A 20,779-nucleotide genomic window follows, 5' to 3' on the forward strand; every position below is an offset into this window, starting at 1 on the left:
AGGGTTTGACTGAAAAATGGAAAGAAAAAGCAATTTGCCTTCCAGAGCAATAATTTAAGGTGAATTACTAAAACTTGGAAGGTAAAGTAAACCAAATCTAAGTGTAAGCTGTTGAGCTAGAATCTCATATCGGAGAAGAATGGATTAACGTTCCTCTCCCAAAAGGCCACCAGCTGGTCTCCTCAGTTGCCAGATGACTGTTGTTCAGAGAGGAGGGGATGCTACTCAATAGTATACATGGCTGCCCTTTAATTCAAGATGAGCCGATATCATTAGTTTAGTATTAAATCATTTAAATTTAAACCTATTCATTTACATATGACAGAGCATCTCTTTTTTTTTTTGGAATTGGGGGTTGTAAAAAAGCCATTTGAATGTGTGTGTGTGTGTGTGTGTGTGTGTGTGTGTGTGCGCGTGTGCCTGTGTGTGTGTGTGTGTTCACCCTGTATCCGAGGTCCTCCTGCAAGTCACTCGAAGTTGCACTAATGTTGGTCTGCCATACTGTCTCCTTCACACTACAGCCGTACATGAAGACGTTCTTTTTTCTGGAATGGCCGTGGTAATCACAGAACACCTGTGCATTCATGCACACACACACAAACGCACACAGAAAAAATAAAGTGTAGAAGAGGAAATTATGATATATATTGCAATGTTCAACTAAATCTAAAGGAATTTAAGAGGTACAGAAAATGTTCAGGAAATATTAAACACAAACTAATATAAAGGGTCTTTATTACTATTAAAAGAAATTAACATTATAAATGCTTTTGATTGCTGACCCTGCTTTGTGCTTGCTTTTTAGTAACCATCCTTTTCCCTTCTCTCATTAAAAAAAAAATCCCATTACATCCTACCTGCTCAAACAAAGTGCAACACAGAGGCCAGCAGAGGGTGTCGTCATAAAACTGTCATAAAACTATATCTGGTGTTTAATATTGTGGGCATGCAGCCGAATAAACTGTGCAGCTGAACAGGAGAAATGGCACGGCGGTTAACAACAGGTTAATGAAAAATTCTGTTCCAAAGTGCAAATTGCCCCAAACTAATCCAACTCCAGTTAATCTGAGGTCATACCAGTGGTGCCTTTTGTATGTACGCAAGATACTGCAGCAGGCTCTTAGTATGGTAGATGGTAGGGTGGAGCTCAGGATTGGGATTCAGCCACTGGCGATTCAAATCCTCTCCACTCAGAGAACAACGATGACTACAGCAGAGAGGAGACGGCAAGGGGGAAGGGAAGGATACAGAGTGGAAGACAACAGAGTAACAGCTAGAGAAACCTTTTAGACAAGATTTAATGTGTGTTAATGTACATAAAGCTGTGAACACCGTGCAGGCCTAGGTTCGGCACATGAGTGTATTCTTGAGAGTTGTGAGGGTGTTAATTCTGTTCCATCTCCTGTACTCACTTTCCATTAACAACTCCATCAGGGTTAAGCATGGGGACTATCTTGAAGATGTAGGCATCTCTCAGGCTGACTGCCAGCGGGCTGGTGCCCATCAGGAACTCCAGCGTGCCCTTCATTACCCAGCTAGCGTTGGTCTCTCCGGGGTGCACTCTGGCTGACAAGAAGATCAATGAGCGATTCCCTGCAGAGGGAGAAAGAGAGAGGGCAAAGAATGAACACATACACAGGAAGATGGAATAAGGGGAAAAAGGGTTCTTCAATTTAAAGTTTTCCACAGCGGGGAAAAAGCATCAGCAAACAACAGAGAGCTGAAAATCTATTTGAGAAAGCACGCACTCCCCAATACCCGAAGGCTTTTCTTATTTGACATTGTTCACCTTAATGTTGCTGGACCAACAGAAAGGAACATTTCATATAATTCATTTGTGAAATTCTTCTTCTTTTATAGGGGCCAAAAGCTTTAAGTCATGACAAATTACTTGTGACCAAATAATCTGAAGTCAATCAAACTCTGTGCCTGAGAGAGCTCCATTTGCTGAGAAAGTCGTGGACTTTTCCCTGCAGTCAAGAATAAACTTCTGTGCTGAACTCAATAAGTCTGGATATGTCAGTAAGAGCTTATATGACAAAGAAATTACACGTTTGGATATTATGGTCAATGCAATTAAGACAACTGGCTAAAATACATGGACTTGTAGCCATGCTGGCATACAAAATCGTCATGATCTACAAACGATGTGTTATCACCTTAAACATCACCTAAAGCTAAACAAAAAAAAAAAACAAAAAAAAAACAAAAAAAAAAAGGTTTTAGTATTTTCATGAGGAAGGAACTCGTTTTATCCAGCAGTTTCAAACTCTTGCTCGCAAGACTTCTTTTCTACAACCTTTTCACACATGTCACAGTGAGCGAGAGGTAGGATTTCCTTTCTGGAGATTAAAGTCTACTTGGGATATTAGTTTAGTTTATTAGCTTATTTGACAGGGGCCATGTACAAGACAGTTCTAGTACCAGAGTTAGCTAAAAAGCTAATTTACATCTGTGGTCCCTGGGCAGGGAACTAAAACACACACACGTTAAAAACATAGACAATACATGCCCTACTGTTGCCACTACAAGGCACACACTAGAAGCAGCAACAACATCATACTAAAACATAAAACCATATACAATCACATTATCATATGACAAGCAATACACACACAAAATGATACACATACCATATGGCAGTGCTTACTGCAATACAGCACATTGATTAATGGTCACATCTTTGATCAGCCTTTAGCCATGTCTTTAATGATCGTTTAAATTGGTTAAAACTTGTACTGTTCCTGATATGAACTGGAATTACATTCCATTTTTTAACTGCACTAACAGAGAAAGCTGATTGACCAAAATAAGTCTTCCTGTAACCCCCATAACAATCACCTCTCACAGAGGACCTTGAGACTCTTAATTTATCTCTGCAGAGTGATATACATTGCTTAAGAGGTGGTGGTGCAAGATCATTAATAATTTTATACATTAAACACATATCAGCAAAACAGATAAAACTATCAAAGGACAGTAAGTTGTACTTTGAAATTATAATACAGTGATGATACCTTCTTGGCTTTTTGTCCAGAACCTTAAGAGACATTTTGTAGAGAGTGACTAATGGTTGTATGGTGGTCACACCTGCCTGTGACCAACTAGTAGAACAGTATGACAGATGTGAAAAAAATCATTGAATGTAAGAACAGTTTAGCCGCAGGAAGTGGCAACTGGGGTCTAATATGCCTAAAGTTCACTAAACTAGCCCTGACACATTTTGATGTCTTCTTAATGTGCTTTTTAAATGATAAATTAGAGTCAATGATAACACCCAGATACTTAAAATTGTCCACAGTTTTTATGCCCTCCCCCTTAACAAAGGTGTCAGGTTGCTGGTTTACATCAAACCTCTTGATGGAGAAATACATGGCTACTGTCTTGCTAACATTCAGAGTAAGACAGTTGTATGTTAGCCAATCTGACACTTTGTTTAGGGCTGATGTAAGTTTTAACGCAGCTTGTTGTCTTGTTTTGGCATGGACATAAAGAACTGTATCATCTGCATACATTTGCATACTAACGTCTGGGCAAATCAAGGGTAAATCATTAATATATAGACTAAATAAAATTGGTCCTAAAATCGATCCCTGGGGCACTCCAGTTGTGCTATTAGACAGGGTGGAGCATGTGTCAATAATTCTTGTACACTGCTTTCTTGAAACTAAATAAGATTCCATCCATGACAAAGCATCAGTAGAGAAATCAAGCTGTGAGAGTTTAGACAACAAAACATTGTGATATCTTTTTTTTAAGCTTCTCAAAAGACCCAGCAATTTGTGGATTGGGTTTGTTTTTCCAGGCCAGGAACACGATTGGGAAAAGGCTTGGATTTGTTTGTTACACATCATGGACCACGCTGCAGTGAAGGAGACCCCATATGACGCTGGCTTTGCGGGAAGGCTGAAGCTGAAAGGCTGTTCTATGACTGAAAGAGCGCGCATCTGAACTGCAAGCGGTGAGCAGAACAGTTTAAAATGTGTGTGCTTTGTTGCCATTAGACGTACAAACGAATTTTAGCGCCAATATCATGGTAACACTGAGCAAATAGGCAGCTAGGGGGGCTAATGATACTTTATACTTTCCCAGTATCTCATCAGGGAGTAAAACGTTGTAGGAACGGACACCCACATTAAATTTACTTACGAAATTGACAGATGTGATCATTGGAGTTGGACTCAGGCATGGCAGTGATGGTGAGAAGTGGGCAGCTGTTCCCGCTGAGGGTTTCACACAGAACGTCCTGTCTCAGATAGATCTGAGGTGTCCTCAAATCCTCCAGTTTGGAAAGGTGCATCTGTATGTAATGAAAAATTGTAGTTTTCATTTCTGTCTTACGAACACCGTTTGGTACACGGTGTTCCCACTTAGCTTTTATCGTTTTGTTTTACTTCCAGAAGCAAATGTTCAAGCGTGCAGGGAACACCGCGCTACTGCAACAATACCTTAAGAGTAGAGTACGTGTAAGGGTAATGATAGGCGAAGTAGCAGACATCATCCTTATGGCTGAAGCTTGTGCTGAAGGTTGTTGTATAATAGGACTTTCCTTTCTGCCCACCAGCTGCAATGGAGCTCCTTGCGAAGTGATTCCTGTGGAGAGGGGGTAACATTGAACGAGCAACAGTTGAACCGTGTGCAGAAGCACCCAAATCACAGCATCAGACAGTAACTTGTTTGTAATATTGTATTGTATATTAGAGCGACACTACACAATTTTTATCGATTCCACAGAATCTAAAGTGTTAAGATTTTAATGTGATGTTGATAAAGAAGTCATTCTTAAATTATGTTTCATTGAAAAATTGTATCCAGTGAAAAAAAAAAGGAGGTTTTTCAAAAACGTTTGAATTTTTCATCAAGCTATGAAAGATACATTACAGTGAAGCGTGCACTCTTGAACAACATGAAACGTGTAACGATATAGGGTGTATAAGTAATGTATTAAAAATAATCTTCTCCTATACAACTGAAATACTCATTTTAAAGTTTATTTTGAGGCATTTCTCCTCAACATGTATGTTACAATCTGTGTTTACGTACTTATAGTAACAGATGTCTGTTCCTGTTCTGACCCAGCGAGGCCTGCCATGTATGGCCTCCTGCACAGAGTACATCAGAGCCTGCATGCCTGCACATGAACGCACACATAAACAAAAGCAAACACACAAAAAATGTGAACTCCGCTGCATTGACGACTCTCCAATGTAATGCAATAGCTACGATCACGCACACATCGCCTGTATGCTTGTTTGTAACTTCATGTTTTTACTCAGATGCTGATGTTTGTCTCACCGTAGTTAAACTGGCTGTTTGACTTCTCACAGTTGATGAGGTTGAAGCGGTAAGTAGTTCCAACGCGCATGCCGCTCACCTCAAAGTAAAACCACTGATGGTAGTGATTACTGTTGATATCTGCATTCAGCACAAGGTCATATTCATATCTGCAGAAATACGACAAGATAAAAATGTAAATATGGATTCAAACATCACCCGCAAACATTACTCTTGAAAAATATGTTGGTTATAATCCAAAATGTCTAACATCGCTCTGAGACATATGCTGAACATAGTGATAACCGACTACAGCTTTAAATGAACTCATTTCAGAAAGTTCATCTAATTAAGATTGGAACATTCATCAGTGGTTATCTCTCGACTCTTCACCAGAACAGATACTTCCCACTTACTTCCTAACTTGAACTGCCTTCCGGAGGTTGCCCGACTCAAACTGAGAGTTGAACTTCAGGGACTCACCGTTGTCCTCAATCACAGGACAACTGAAAAAGACAGACGAAAATTCAGAAGAAACGATAGATCGTGTTGAGAAGTCATTTTAAAAACATGGAGAGTAAATAGGCAGCTTCGTCAAAGCTGTAGCTTTTATCTGTGAGATCCTGATTAAATATATACTCTGAAGCACTGATATTCTCCTCTACTGACTTAAGCCCCTTTCACACTGAGGAATAACCCGCGTTTAATCCACGAATTTAGCGTGTCCGCTGTTGCGTTCACACTGCCGACCCGGGCTGCTGCGTCAACTCGACTCGCCTTTCGACCCGCGTCGGACCCTAGTCTTTTTGCCGAGCCGAGTTTGATGTGAACGCAATCGACGCGGGTCGGACGTGGGCGTGACGTGAGGAGTTTAAAAGACAGAATGGACAGCTGATTCAGAACAACAGCGACAGGTGAGGACAAGTTTTACTCTGTTTTACATCAAGTTCGAGACATTTTTGAAGATGGCCAACTGGGGAGACAGGGAGCTCCGCGAGCTCCTCAGCCTCCCAGCAGAGGACGTTATTTACCGCCACATGTTGGGGACGCCGGTGAAGGATGGACCTCTGCTGGAAGGGCTGGTGAGAAAGATGGGAGAGCGCGGTTTCCCACGCAGCAAGACGCAGGTGACCAACAAACTAAAGGCCATGAGGAAAAAGTTCCATGCGGTTAATGACCACAACGGCAGGAGAGGCAGAGGACGATTGGACTGGCTATATTTTGACATGTGCCAGGGCATCTGGGGAGGAAGCCACTCTGTATTTAACCCTACCTCCGACGCATGGCTTGTGCCTACGTCATTGTACACACCCAGCATTTTATGTGTTTCGTGTGACGCTCTGCCACTAGGCAACGCCCCCTGAACTCGGCTTCAGGCGACACGGGTCACCTAACACGCCAAGCGTTCACATTGCTCGACGCGGGTCGAAGGTGCAATTTGGACCCGCTAAGGTAGCGGGTCTCAGTGTGAAAGGGGCTTTAGATAAAAGGTATCCACGGGAAACTCACCTGGGAATGTCCAGATCATAAACTACTTTATCCAGGATGTCATTAGGATGAATTAACCTCTCAATGTCCTGGAATATCTTGGACCTGCAGAGTCAGAGACACAAAGTTTTACTCTGCTGCTCTTATGCCACCATTTCTGATGGAAACTTTAAATTCTCCCCAAAATTGCTTTTGTTAAACACCAGTCTGATAAAAAAATAAAAATAAAATAATAAAAATGTCTCACCTCTGTACGCCATAAAGTCTCTCCAGAAGAGGTTCACTGAATGTTGGTGCCACATGACCGAAGTAGTCTGGGTAGGCCACCTCAGCGTAATGTGGGACAGAATGCGTTCCCTTCACCATCTCCACGTAAAGGTCTGGGTCATGCAGTGGGAGGAGGAGGGCCGTGTCTGGCACCTCCAGAACCGCACCTTCCCCTCCTTCATCATCAGCACCTTCTGAGCCACAATCTGAACCCCAGTTACTGCCTCCTCCTCCTACACGACGTGTAGGGATACCTCCAAGCAGTAAAGGGGACTGTATGTGCCTCGTACTATTGACTGGAGAGTCTCCATGTTTGACTCCCTCCGATCCTTCTTCTGCATTCGGCCCCCCCTCGTCATCTAGAGAGACACACTCCAATGGATGCGTTAGTTCTTGGTCGATCATCTGCCCTTGAGAGGGGGACCTGCTGAATGAGGACAGATTGGAACGTCCATCTGGAGTAGGAATGTTGGTGTTGTCCTTATTAAGGTGGATTGTATCCAGCTCTAGAGGGGTTAGAGGAGCACTGTGGGTAGATGTGGGAGCAGAGGGAGAGGGAGAGGGCCGAGTGCGATGTCCTTTAACAGAGTTATAATCCTCATGCGAGTTCGGTATGGGAATGTGCTTTGGGGACGGCGCTGCAGCTGTGGGCACCACGATTGACCGAGTGGACCGAGATGATGCTGACGATGAGAAGGATGTTGATGAAGATGTAGTAGAGGTGCTCTTTGAGCAGTCAAAGTTATACCCCTGGAGGAACAATATATAATGACATAAAGAGTCAATTCTGAAAGATGATATTCCAATAAAAGTAGATCTCAATCAATGTGTACAGACTGGAAAGCTGCCTGTGAGCCAATCACATCACTACATATTTCAAGCTGAAACCAAACCAGTCATTCACAGCCTGCTCCCAACATCACTGTGCTCGCTTGTTCGTGCCCTGATCAGTCAGAGCTGTTCTGGCAGCACAAGGTCTACACAAAATTAGACAGGTGGCTTACTGTTATGACCAATATAACCTAACATCTAAATATAGAATATACTGTCAAACTTTGTCAAAGAGTAATTCCTTCACTGGGGGTTCAAAAGCAGGGTGACCATAGACCCATAAAAAGTGCAGATATCATGTTTTGTACGTTTGTTTGGTTCTGATAAAATCCAACAAGTATAAGAACATTTGTTTAACACTATTGGGTGTGTCGTCTCCGTTTGGGCGATGAGAGCTCTTTAGTACTTTATCAGCAATGCAAATATTTTAAATATAAGAAAGAAAAAGAACATATCAACTGCATAAATGTCTACAGATTGTCAACAACAGGATACAGCAGCCACACTGAGTCCCCCCATACCTTGCACTGTATCATAAAAATGGAAACTTTAAAGTTTATTTGCAAACCGTTAAACTCTACCCGTCTCTAATTTTCATACAATCGCGGAAAAGGGTGTCAAGATTGGTTCTTGCACGACAACCAAGCATGACGACCGCTTCAAAGATACAGCTAGAGTCAATAAGCACTATCTTCAGTGATGAAAAAAAAAATAAATAAATCAATATCAAACACTTACCTGAAAGTCTTCAGATAACTCAGAGAAGAATCTCTCGTAGGCCTTCAACTCCTCGAATGGACGGTTAATGCTCCTCTTGGGATGTAATTTGTCAAGGTCTGTTTCTATGTCATCATTCTGAATGAGAGAACACAAAGAAAAGAAAATGCAAGACTGCCCATTATGCAGCCTGCATGTGTTTACAGGCTGCTGAGTCTGATGACAGACTTGGCTGGCATTTTGATATGAGTGTGTGAGTGATTTATGACTGCCCTCTGCTGGAAATTAAAAAGAAATGTGAACACAAATAGCATTTTGCAGAATTGCCAATCTTACAAATGATATTACACATCGCAGTGCTTCTCTGATTTGATCATTACGAACAGCAGTATCACCAAAAAGGAAAAAGAATTCACATTTTGAAAAGCAAGTGTAAAACACAATGTTCTAATGTGAAAAGTAAGTGTAGATTATTACCAGAATGCAACTATCCTTCTCATCTTCGTCATTCTCAGTATCTGTATCTGCATCCTCGTTATCGTCACTTTCATCGACCACATCATCCACTGGGCACAATGCATAGAGACACAGATATTATCGATGTGGAGTTTTCCTATGCGTTTCCCAAAGCTGGAAGTTTATCTAAAATGTGTTTTTGAGTTTGTTTATAACAACACAAATAGAAGAACTCAGATGATCTTCGGAAATGAGTTTCTGACGGAGACAAAGAAATGTTAAAATAAAATAAAGATGTGAGCAGCCACGATCGAGAGATGGATGATCAAGAGAAAAGAAGAAATTCCGAGGACATTTCTTCAAATACAAATTCCAAAATGAGCTGATGATCTTACGACAAGTAAATGTTATGTAAAGGTGAGTTAGCTACCAGATTGATTTAGCTAAATCGGTACCATGTTTTCAGGACTTAGAATGTAACACAAAGTACAGTACATAACTGTATGTATAACTGTAACAATTGTTATTTTCCTCACGAACAAAGGAAAATAACTCGTGTGTGGGGACACCTACAATGACAATTTATGTCAGCTTAGTACTATACATAAATATAGACTGTAGCAGGAAACTTTTAATCTAAGATTAGCTGGAAGGAAGAGGAAACGAGATCAAACATTTCACCAGACAGCCTGTAGACACGATGTAGGAAGAAAATTAGAGAGCATTGCAAGTATATATGCCTAATAGTGAGCAAGCAAGCTCTGTGTAATGTGAATGAAGCGTCTTCATTACTAACACATGTCATGTGTTAGATTAGTGAAGTTACAGTGACGTGAGATAAATGAGACAGCCATAGGGAGTGAATCTATGTAATCTGAGGATTACGTACGTCTTACCCTTCTTTAAGGGCTTGTTGCAGAGCTGATGGCTTGTTCTTCCTGAAAGTCACATTGTGTGCAGCAGTGACAAGAGTGTTGCCATTGACCAGTTATTTGATCCAGGGATATAAGCAATATCCGAGTACCTTTATGGTATGAAGGACTAAATCTAGCAGTGACGACTGCAATAAAATAGTGTCTGCATTTTATGGTCATGAAAGCTTTGATAAACTAGGCACACACTAGCAAATTGTGTGTATGTTTGTGAATGTGTCCCGTGTCCTCACCTCCAGGAGCCTGGCTGTACAGCTGTTCCACAGGCCCTCCCGCGGGTACGTGAGGCAGCTGGAAGTGGAAGGCCGACTTGATTGTAGGCAAAGGCAAGCGGTTCTTAGGAAAACATTTCCTCATGATGAGACTTGAAGTGTTGACCAGAGGGTCCAGAGTCCGCACCGGGAGACATTCCTACAAACAAAAACCACACGGAGAGTAAAGAGCAGCTACATCTCAGTATGTTCACGTGCGTGTGCCACCTGCTACTTATTCAGATGCAATTTCTCACTCACAGTGGATGAGTTGTAGAGAATCCTCATCCCATCTGCCTCGATGAACGCCTTCCTACCGACTTTGATATTAGTAATGTTCCTGAGGCAGACCAGCAGCCCTTTGCGGATCAGCATATGGCGATGTCGCAAGTCATTGCGATGCCAATCCAGGTACAGAGCAAGCAAGACAGGTACGTAGCTGCCATCCACTGCACGGCGAGCATTAGTCTCTATACAAGGGAGGATATGAAAAAGCAAATGAAGCACTGACGCATATATCGCTTTGTCACTGCTGGATGGGATGATAAGAGGCGCGATAAATGAAAATCAAAACAGTAAAGCACACACAGATATAGAGGACAGTGTGGAGAGTCAGAGAACATGAAATCCAATCAATTACAGTGTTTGCTTCAAAGCTGAACAGAAAGGTATGGAAGATGGGGATGAGAAAAGGCAGAGGTGAGCTACACCGCACGGACATGACACTGATAAAAAAGATAACTATGCTAGTGAAGAGCATAAATTCAAGGCTACAAAGCAAATTACTCACTGGATTTGAGCAGAGCTCCCAGTGCGTCCAGAGCTACCCTGTTGATTTTGAAACAAGGCAAATGGGTCACAAGGTCTGTCAAAAACATCAGTGTCACTGAGAGATGCTAAATAAGTGTCGGGAAAAGGCCAAGGAGAAGAAACCCGTGGATGTCACTAGTTTAGTAGAACTCAGCATTCATGCTAACTAGTTAAAGGAGGACAAAACTTACTTGAGCAGGCTGGTGTTCTTCTTGCTGTATGGTGCAACGATCTTGAACATAAGTTCCACAGCTCCATTCTTGCCCAATGAAATGGCATTCACCGCTTTACATAGATTAAAAAAAAACAAAAAAACATCACCAAAACGACGCGTTAACATAGCATGTATATTTACAGTCTCATATACATATACCTACAGTCTGTATATTTAAGATTCTTAGTAGCACAACTGTCTATCTAGACTTTAATCTGCCTCCGCATCAAGACAAATAGGTGAAATTATAAAGTTTAGAGTTTACTTACAGTTGGTGCAGTATACCCTGAGAACTTGCAGACAGGGCAGAAGCAGTTTGGTATTCTGTAGATTCTGTTTTATAAGGTTGGTCGTGACGTTCAGAGCTCCACTCAAACGTGCCTTCACTCCAAACTTTCTGTCTACAACGAACACAAGTGAAATATCAGTATGCAGATAACAAAGATTGGGTTTTCAATGTTTTGTTCATCTTTTTATTCCATTATTTCTTACTACTAGGAGCACTCTTTATAATCAAGTCCATGCTTATGAAGAGCTATTCCCTGACCAACAAGGGGTTGTAATGGCTGGCGAAAAAAATGCAGCCAGAAGCAGGCAAACGGTTAAAAACAGCGTATAGATGAGACTCAGCTGACGATAAATATTGGACATGCAACAAAAATCAGTGGAAGAAAACAGACAAATGGAAAGCATTAACAAAGTTTAGGAAACATCAGTGCTTGCTGGTGGAGTAAAAGCATACCTTTTTGGCCAACCTTGGCCAGCAGGGAGTGAAGGTGCAGCATGAGTTCCTCACTGGGAGGCAACTCTTTACTGGAAGTGATCAGTACCTGGAATAATATCCCTGTTCCTCCTTTGGACACAAACACTCCAACCCTGCGACCTCTCCCTAAGACAGAACCACAAATAGGACAGCATTAATAGTCATGAAACCAAAATTAGGACAAAATTACAACCACATGGCGAAATATTGATACTATCGGTCTAAGCTACATTCCCAATTTTCCATCATTTGAGCATTTTTTGGAAGGAAAACAAAAAGCATATGTACTACCTTTGAAACTCAAATTTTAATGCATCCACAAATAAACTTTAAAGCAAGAGAGTGGATGTTATCAGGCTTGATTTCTAATTTTGTGAGAAAAAAAAAAAACAATTTAAATCTACTCACCCACAGTCAGCAGCTCAGTAAGAATATAGAGGATGTTCAGGGATGTCTGGACATCCCTGGACTTCTGTCAAAGTCAAAGATAATAGCCTTGTTAAAATAACATATACAGCACAGCAAACTGTAACAACCTCTGCCAGTGTCTCCAGCCCTGATCTACTTCATGTCAATAAACTTGGGTGATCAAGTGTGACATCGGCAGCCTTGTTGCTATTTGTAATGAAAGCAGGCAAATGAGCCCTTTGCAGTCTAAAGCGGTGTCGTTTGATACAACAATGAATAAAGCCATAGTTCAAGCAAAACTCAAACATCTACAGGCTGGTAAAAAAACAATGCGGGAAGAGCACACCCTCGTAGGAACACACAGTCTAACGTTTTTGTCTTTGTGCCGTAATGTAAACAAACAAACAAAAAAAAAACTAGGCCTTGTGAGTGTTGCTGTCCAGTTAGCCAAGTTGTGATGCATGAGCTGACCTCCAGTGACGCCAGGATGACCTCCATTCCAGTGGAACCTTTAGACATGACCTCTTTTCCACTCTTTTCTGTAACACACCACAAAGCAAATGGACGGTTAATATACAAATGAATTCATTTGTGTCAAACAAAATCTGGGGTGAGGGCTGGTACAGCAAGTAGTTCCACATGTCGCTGACAGTTTTGTAATTTGTGAAAACAACTTATTACTATTAAACTGTATCTAAGGTGTAACATATGACAATGACAGTCAAAAGAGAGCACTGGATTCTGAGACCAAAACAAGCTCAACAAAAACTAAAACCAAACTTTAAAGCCTTTAAGCAGCTTGTGGGGTTAATGCAACGTTGACATTGGTCTTTTCCCTCTTGTCTTACCAATTTAGCAGAGAACATCATTTTTTGGGGGGGCCGAAGAGTCTGGAATGTGGCTCACAGCTGAACGCATCTCGCTGCAAGTGAAGCACTCGCATGCAAACACGACCTGCTGCCATATTGGTTGCCACAACATAGAACTTAGAGAGGCTCGGATTACAACAAAGAGGGAGAGTGACTTCATTCCCTGGTAAGGACACTGTTAATCCATTGTATCTTTACATAGCAGAGAGCTGTTTGCTGCTATTAGTGTTCAAGATCTCATATGCTTAACCTTTAATGCACATTTTTAGCATTTTATCAATGCTTCTGCACACATGAACTAATAAAGGGCTCCCAATAAGATGTGAAAAAGGTACACATCTTCAGATAGGCTCCCTTGCTTCATGCCTCAATCCACACCCAAGAAACCCAATTCTTGGCCTATAAATGAGGAGAAAACAGATTCCTGACCTTTTTTGACACGGCTGAGTAATGGTCAAACCCAAAAAAAATGGAACAGCAGTTACCGAAGTCTGTACTCCAAATGACTAACAAGGTTAGAGAAGAGTAAAAATACGGCAAATATTTTTAAAAAATTAATTAAAAAAAAAATAGGAAAAAAATACTTAAATCAGGCTTGTAAATCAGATTTTCCTGCAAGGTAGCATATTGTGCAAAAATAGCAGACAAAAACCCAAATGGCAAATTATATTCCATGATGGGGATCTTAAACTGTGTGTCTGGGGAGCTAAAGTATCTGGCACTGCATGCAATGCGTCATTAGCGGGTGTATATGGGGGATGAAATGTGTCAAGTGTGCAGCTCTACCGACTTGTGATCTCTTTCCTAAAATTATGCCAGGATTAAATCATAGACAAGGGACGTGTCTTCTGTCGAAGCCCACACATGCACACACACACGAATGTGCATATCTGAGAATGTGAAAGCAAACATCTATGCACAAACTTCAGTGCGATGGAGACAATAAACCTCTAAACATTACTGTCATGCCAGACTTTTTAAAAGGGATTCAAAACAAATTAGCATTTCAACACCTGAACAGTAAACACTCAAACACGCATGTTAGAACGCACACATTAATAAGAGAAACTAAACTTCAATCCCTGCTCATCAACCTGTTGCATTTCAGTTTTGCCCTATAAAAAACCCATCATCTTTACATCTTCTTCAGCAACTGCAGCAATTTGTTAAAGCTGACATTAAATATCACACATGAACTGCGGTATGTTTGTTCTCGCTTTCACTTGACCCGACCGAAGTCAAATATCTGAAATAGTTGAAGCATAAGCACCCACTGAATTGCAAGCATAGTTAATGATTGCAATCCAATTATGGGAATCCATACCTTGGAGGATTCTAAGATTTACAAGTCCGACATAATTTATCTTAAATTGTTAAAAATTTGCTTCCATCTTTTCTCATCTGGACTCTACCTGGTGGGTCCGAGGAGACAACGGGGTAACAGTGTGTCCTGGTGTAGCGATACTCCATGTCAAAACAAAAGTCTGGAAGTGCACAGAGGTTTTGAATGAAAAGGTGTCCTATTCTCCAAAATGTCAGGTTGACTTCCACTGCAGTCTGAAGACTTTAGGTCTCCTGTAAATCAAAACGCCTCAGAGTCGGACACTCTACAGAATATGTTACCAACCAATAAATCACTTTTATAGCTTCGCTGGTATGTTCCAATCCCTCTAAGGCAAAAAGTAATCTCTTCAACTGGTCAACCCAATCCCCCTACTCGTCTACCATTTTCCACACACTCTGTTTATAAATAAGCACCTCCCCTTGCACAATTCCAAAACTCAACCACAGACTGCTTTGATGGAACACCGACAGCATATTTATCCAATGAGTGGAAACGCTAATTTTCTGGAAGCAAATGCAAGACAGAAAGAGCCGCTTTATTTTAAGACTGAACTCATTTTCCACCAAATCATACCATATTTTTCATTGCATAGCTCTGCAACAGACACAAGCCTACTCCACTTGCACATCCCAACTTTCCCCTGTTCTTTTTTAAGGTATCTTTTTACTGCCTCATAAGCCCATAAGACTCTGAACTTGAGACGAGAGTACACCAAAGTCTCTCCTGGAGTGTATAGTTACTGTGAACAGGGTCACATACCCCACCCCAACCCCCCAACCCTTCAGCCCCCCACCTCCCTCCAACCAACGTCACGCTCATACACATTTCAAGTTGTGGCTGGAGGGGAGGCTCTGACAGATAGCTAAGCAGTAGATGAGAGGGGAACAGCTGTATAACCATGATGGATAGCGATACAGACAGAAGCTTTTCCATTGCGCCCATCAGTCATATTAGATTAACTACAACTCTGCTTTGAAGAAAAAATAATGTACCAAATTATACGAAGAGGAGGATGACATTCAAGAAAGTGAGATGGTAAGAAGTTCAAAGGGGAAGCTCAAAGTGTGTCAGCAAGTGCAAACTAATGATTCAGCAGAAAACTCGTCACACAAAGCATTCCACAAACGCTGGACTGATTGAAATGTGCTCTCATTCACAAAAATCCACTCAGAAAATGCCACCTACTGACAAATCACTGGCTCCACAGCAACAAGTATGCACGGACATACATAGGATTCTTTAAACAGTCAAATCCCACAACGGGGGTCTTGATTTAAGTATTGTCTGCAAGCATCGGCTTCTAATTTTAGACGAACGTGTCCATGTTAGATTTTTCCGCCCCCTTAAATTGATTAAAACCACAAAAGAGTATATATTAGACTATAGTATTTATTATATACCTTCCAAGAGCCAAATATTAGATCCTCAGAAAGTTTGTTGTGTGCAGCCAAGAGTCTAACATACAGAGATGTGCTATTTACAGTGCTGTCAAATTTAGAATACCAGAAAATCCTAACATTTGAGAGGTAGTAACTTGAGAATGCTTGGCATTTTTTTGCTTGATAAATGACCTATGCGAGTTTCAGAACTGTCAGTTAACCTTGCCAGTTTGACAAATGCATTTAGTGACTGTTAGACCGCTGCAACAATGTGAAACTGATGTTTACATTTATCAAAGCTTACAGTAGCTGCTCCCTGCTAACAGGAACACACTCGTGTTTCACTGTGTTCAACACGTACATGGCACCAAGGCTTGCCTTCTTCCGCCGCGACATCGCCCTTCTCAACAGTCCTCCTGAGTAATCCGAGACTGGGAGACTCCGCATCAGTCCATCTCCGACCCATCTCCACTTACACGGTTAACACGCTAAACAAGTCTTTAATGAATTAATCAACTTGACTACACCAGTACTACATATTAATGTCTGATTAAATGTGTCAGGCAAGTACAGATGCAGCAGAAGAAAAATAAAGTGTCAGTTCCTTCTTTTTTGGATGTGTGCATGTGTGCGGAGGGGGTGGGAGTAACTGACTGTTACTGACTGACTGGAGACAACAAGTGCGAGAATGACAATGAAATTGAGCCGTGTTGTGTTAAGCAGAGGTAGGCTTATCAGATCCTTAGAGCCTGCTACTAATCTCTGCTGGAGGGCAACTCAAACTTACATAAAATATCTCTGACTAAACAGACTTGGCTCTTTATCAATTTTATCAGCAACACTGAGCTAAAACAAATGAAGTTTAATACATCAAATAATCTCAACTGCTTGACGGCTACAGCATTTATTTCCAAGCTAGTTCAGTGAGCTGGCGATTCCGCTGTGTGTTTATTTTGGAGGTGTTCGGTTTGTCGTGCTATGTTATTTTGAGCAACTCGTTCCAATCAATGTTGGACTAAACGGCTGCTATCTACATGCTACATTCAATCATTTTTAAAGTTCATATCTTCACCAGAATGGCCTCACAGTCCAATCTCCACCTTACATTCTAAAACAGCTTCAACATAAGATGAACATTCCATCACAGACTATGAGATTATAGTTTTACTAAAAGTGTGGCTTTCTTATTGTAACTCTCTTTCACAAAAAAAAAAAAAAAAAAAAAAAAAAAAAAAATCACAAATATGGACTGAAGAACACACTCAGCTTTAATTTACTTGAGACATGAATGGTTTCCACTCTGTGGCCAAGGCTCTGTATTTGGTCTGAGGAAGTCTTCTTATTATAACAAATCTGGATAATGATTGATCTCCCTCCTGTAGAGTTTTCTCTCTCTGACTGGACGTTTCGGAGGAGATTTTTCGTCAGCCATGTTGCAGAGGTCACCAGTATGGCGTTTCTCACAGAATGCCCTGAGATATTGACTTGGCCAATCCTTACGTTCCTACTGTCTCCCTGATGGAAGATTATCATTTTGCCCGTTTCACTTGCATTGAGAGCTTTTACTGACCGAAAGTTGTGAGTTCAATGAAACAGCTACAAAATGTTCGAAAACTTCTGTTATCTGACGGGATGAATACATTTAAAATAAAATAAAGGGATAGCTCGTCAACAGCTTTTGAGGTAAATATCCAAAAACATTTGGAGGGTTCCACATGTTAAGGAGCTGCAGTTATGAAAATTATAAAATCAAAATCCTTCATTATAAAGGTAAAGGACATAAGTTTGGTCAGTGCACAGATACCGCACTGTGGCAGCAAGGACCTTAAAGGATTTGCTGCTTACACTCGCATTGCAATGTACGCGTGGGACTATTGCAGGTGACCTTTCATCTCAAACAGGGCGAGACAATACGAAAACCTTTAATTTAATTATTCTTCTCTTTATTCTCCACGATTCATCAAGTGAAGTTTACCTGAGGGAAAATCATTCACTCTTATCATCTGTGATATCAGGGATTATCTTAAAAACTGTTTTTAAAATCCGTTGTGCAGCATCTGCATGCAAAGCGAAAAGAGCGAGGAAAAGAGGGAAAACACCATGAAGGAAGACTCGACTGTTAAAATAAACACAATGAGTCCGTCTATTTATTCATATAAGTGATAATGGAGCCTCCTGTGCGATCAGAGCACTTTCCCCTCATACAGAGAAACAAAGACAGGGGTTCACAAAGTCCTTCTTCTGGCCCCGTCTGCACCTCCCTCCTTGCAGCAGGATGGCCTGAGGCTCAACTGAGACTTTTATTCGTGCGCTCAAAATAAAAGAAAAAAGAAATCATTCAACATATTTTGCAATTAGCAATTTTTCCCCAAATAAACCTACTGAAATCATCTTCTTCTTTTCAATATCTCAATATTATGGCAGTAAAAGACATTTTTAACCAACGTTGAGGAGCCTAAAACTGTATTCATGAGGGCGAAACAAACAGAACTGGTCTTTGAACAGCCATCTCAATTAGGTTAAACCTTACTGATGAAAACAGTGCCGACCAAGATTAGAAAGATGCAGATATTTCACATTTCTTTTGATCCGTGTTGTCTTATCTTTGTATTTTGCCCTTTTTGTCCTTTGTATTTTTAGCAATGGAAATTTGGATAATCTGCCAAATCATCTGTATTCACAGTGGAGGAAGGGGGGCAGCATAGACAGGTGTAAAGATCTTGTAACAGGAGGAGAAAACAGGCATTTTGGATGTAGTTAACAATGAACAGTGAACAATGAACGTGCTCCCGAACAAACATATGACATTTATGTCATTTGTAGCATCCACTATTGTTTCCCCTTAAAACATTCTCAGCAGGACGTTGTTGTTTGGTCTTGATCCGACTTTGTGATTGAGACATAAATGGAAAAGTTCCCTTTTTGGTTTCTCAGATAGACTTTTCTTCTTCCTCCACCCGTATGGAGAGCATCAGGATATTTCTGGGGCTCATTAGACATATCTGTTTCGAGTGTGTGCTTATGGGTGTGTGTACATATTCACATTTACAGTATATACATAAACTAGTTCACTTTGACAATGGCTTTTGAGTAAATGTGTATGAAAGCACTAATGACAAAACTATTTTCCACATCAGCAAACAAAAAGTTATGCGTTTGACTGTAGTGCAAGTGAACCAGATCTGATCTGATTACAGGTTCAGCTTTGCACGTCTCATAAATAACGTCTCAGTAACTTCCCAGCTACATTGTTCTGACCTTTGTTTTTTTTTGTTTTTTTTTTTAAATCTGGGATAAAATGGAAAGAGATGCAAGACATATAGGGAGCATGTTCAGATAAGATACTTCTCTTCAAAAACAGGCCCAAAACACCCTCTACTGACAATATTTGACAGAAAAACGTGCCCAAAATGGCTTATAATAAGCTAACAGTAACTGTGTGACTGAAGTGTTGCCCACCAAGCTGATTAATGTAGTAGAAGCTTTGAGTAGAAAGTAAGAACTGTGTAAATTGGAAGCAGCATTTGATTCTGCTGCATCTGATGCAATTATAAAACAGCGCAATAGTCCTTGGGATCGTACAGCACGTGTCTATCAGAGTCTGCTTTTTATGCCACCTCTCATTGTAACTTTAAACGACAATCTGACTTTAAACATTTAAAAAAAAAAAAAAAATCGTGAATATTAAGGAATTATGTCTTGAATTTTCATCACTGTAATTCAAAGCAAAGACCTTTGACTGGTATATGCTCTCACCCTGTGTCTGTATGAGATGGAGGATCTTTGTGGTGACCTGTCTTGCCATTTCAACATCCCTCACCAAGGCCTCTCCATTCATCCTCTCCAGTTGGCCCAGGAGCATGAGAACCCTGGAGTTACTGGGAACGCTGAAAACACAGAGACATTTTACCTTTAGGAATATCGTAAGCAACGGCATAAAGCTTCTTCTGTCTAGTGTAATGGTTGTAATCCTATGCACCACTATGCTTGGAGAAGGGTGGATTGGTTTTATTATTCAAGTGGCAAAAGCAGCAAGCATTGAGTTACTTTTGCAGAAAAAAAAAAAGCATCCCATGATTTTCACATGACCTCATATGCTCAATGAGTACTGTATACGGCAAAACAATCACAAACCAGTAATCCATGTCTAAAAACAGGCTAAAAGTTATTTATTCTAGTAAAGCTTACGATTAAGGCTGCTTCATAGTGCTTTGCTATTTATGGTGTAGTGACCCATCCTTTTCTAATAATATTAGCCCACTGGCACTCGGCTGGAAACAGGAGATTAGGGGTCAGTTGTTACAGTGGGGGCAAACACTGGAGAGAGAATCAAAACTCTGCTTGAACCCAGTGGAGCAAAATTTTGCATGCCCTTATAAAGAGAGAGTGAGATGAAGATAGGGGGAGAGTGGTTGAGACAGAAAGAATAAAAAAAGATGTAGAACCTAAATAAACAGTCACATAGATGAACAAAAATTATTTTTAGTCATGACAAATTGATATGGCTGTTTTTGGAGTGGCCAATTATCTCCATACAGTGGTCTCTGGCACAAACGCAGACATACCCTCTTTCTCACATAAAGTAACACATAGTACGACAGGCTACAGGATTAATAGTGGTCTCAGTAGTGGAGCAGAAGGTTGTGACAGAGTAGCTTCCACACAAAAGCAGATGCATGCATAGCACTACCTCCACATGTGTTTGCATCAACTCACCCCTTCTCTGTGGCCATTTTTGGTTTGTTCATTTTTACCACCTCAAAATGTCATGTCGT

The 20,779-nt window shown here is 40.9% G+C and overlaps 1 protein-coding gene across 5 annotated transcripts in view; it reads right to left on the bottom strand.

The window, feature by feature from the left end:
• agtpbp1 (ATP/GTP binding carboxypeptidase 1) overlaps positions 1–20,779 on the bottom strand; it is a 39,576-nt gene that overhangs the window by 17,159 nt on the left and 1,638 nt on the right. For 3 of the 5 annotated variants that reach the window (XM_075467835.1, XM_075467833.1, XM_075467834.1), the window contains exons 2-23: positions 20,721–20,779; positions 19,761–19,891; positions 12,883–12,950; positions 12,412–12,475; positions 11,983–12,129; positions 11,510–11,641; positions 11,218–11,311; positions 11,007–11,044; positions 10,478–10,686; positions 10,199–10,376; positions 9,055–9,143; positions 8,599–8,715; positions 7,010–7,779; positions 6,784–6,867; positions 5,691–5,780; positions 5,296–5,444; positions 5,044–5,131; positions 4,449–4,593; positions 4,150–4,300; positions 1,413–1,593; positions 1,078–1,207; positions 443–574 (exon numbers count right to left, since the gene is read on the bottom strand). In XM_075467835.1, the coding sequence (XP_075323950.1) occupies positions 443–574; positions 1,078–1,207; positions 1,413–1,593; positions 4,150–4,300; positions 4,449–4,593; positions 5,044–5,131; positions 5,296–5,444; positions 5,691–5,780; positions 6,784–6,867; positions 7,010–7,779; positions 8,599–8,715; positions 9,055–9,143; positions 10,199–10,376; positions 10,478–10,686; positions 11,007–11,044; positions 11,218–11,311; positions 11,510–11,641; positions 11,983–12,129; positions 12,412–12,475; positions 12,883–12,950; positions 19,761–19,891; positions 20,721–20,752 (3,219 nt within the window). In that variant the 5' untranslated portion in view covers positions 20,753–20,779. Of the gene's footprint in view, positions 1–442; positions 575–1,077; positions 1,208–1,412; positions 1,594–4,149; positions 4,301–4,448; positions 4,594–5,043; positions 5,132–5,295; positions 5,445–5,690; positions 5,781–6,783; positions 6,868–7,009; positions 7,780–8,598; positions 8,716–9,054; positions 9,144–10,198; positions 10,377–10,477; positions 10,687–11,006; positions 11,045–11,217; positions 11,312–11,509; positions 11,642–11,982; positions 12,130–12,411; positions 12,476–12,882; positions 12,951–14,692; positions 14,952–16,365; positions 16,594–19,760; positions 19,892–20,720 lie in introns of those variants that run through there. The other 2 variants (XM_075467837.1, XM_075467836.1) reach the window with 2 other exon arrangements.

This window comes from Odontesthes bonariensis, chromosome 6 (genome assembly GCF_027942865.1).
Source record: "Odontesthes bonariensis isolate fOdoBon6 chromosome 6, fOdoBon6.hap1, whole genome shotgun sequence".
NCBI classification, from domain to species: domain Eukaryota; kingdom Metazoa; phylum Chordata; class Actinopteri; order Atheriniformes; family Atherinopsidae; genus Odontesthes; species Odontesthes bonariensis.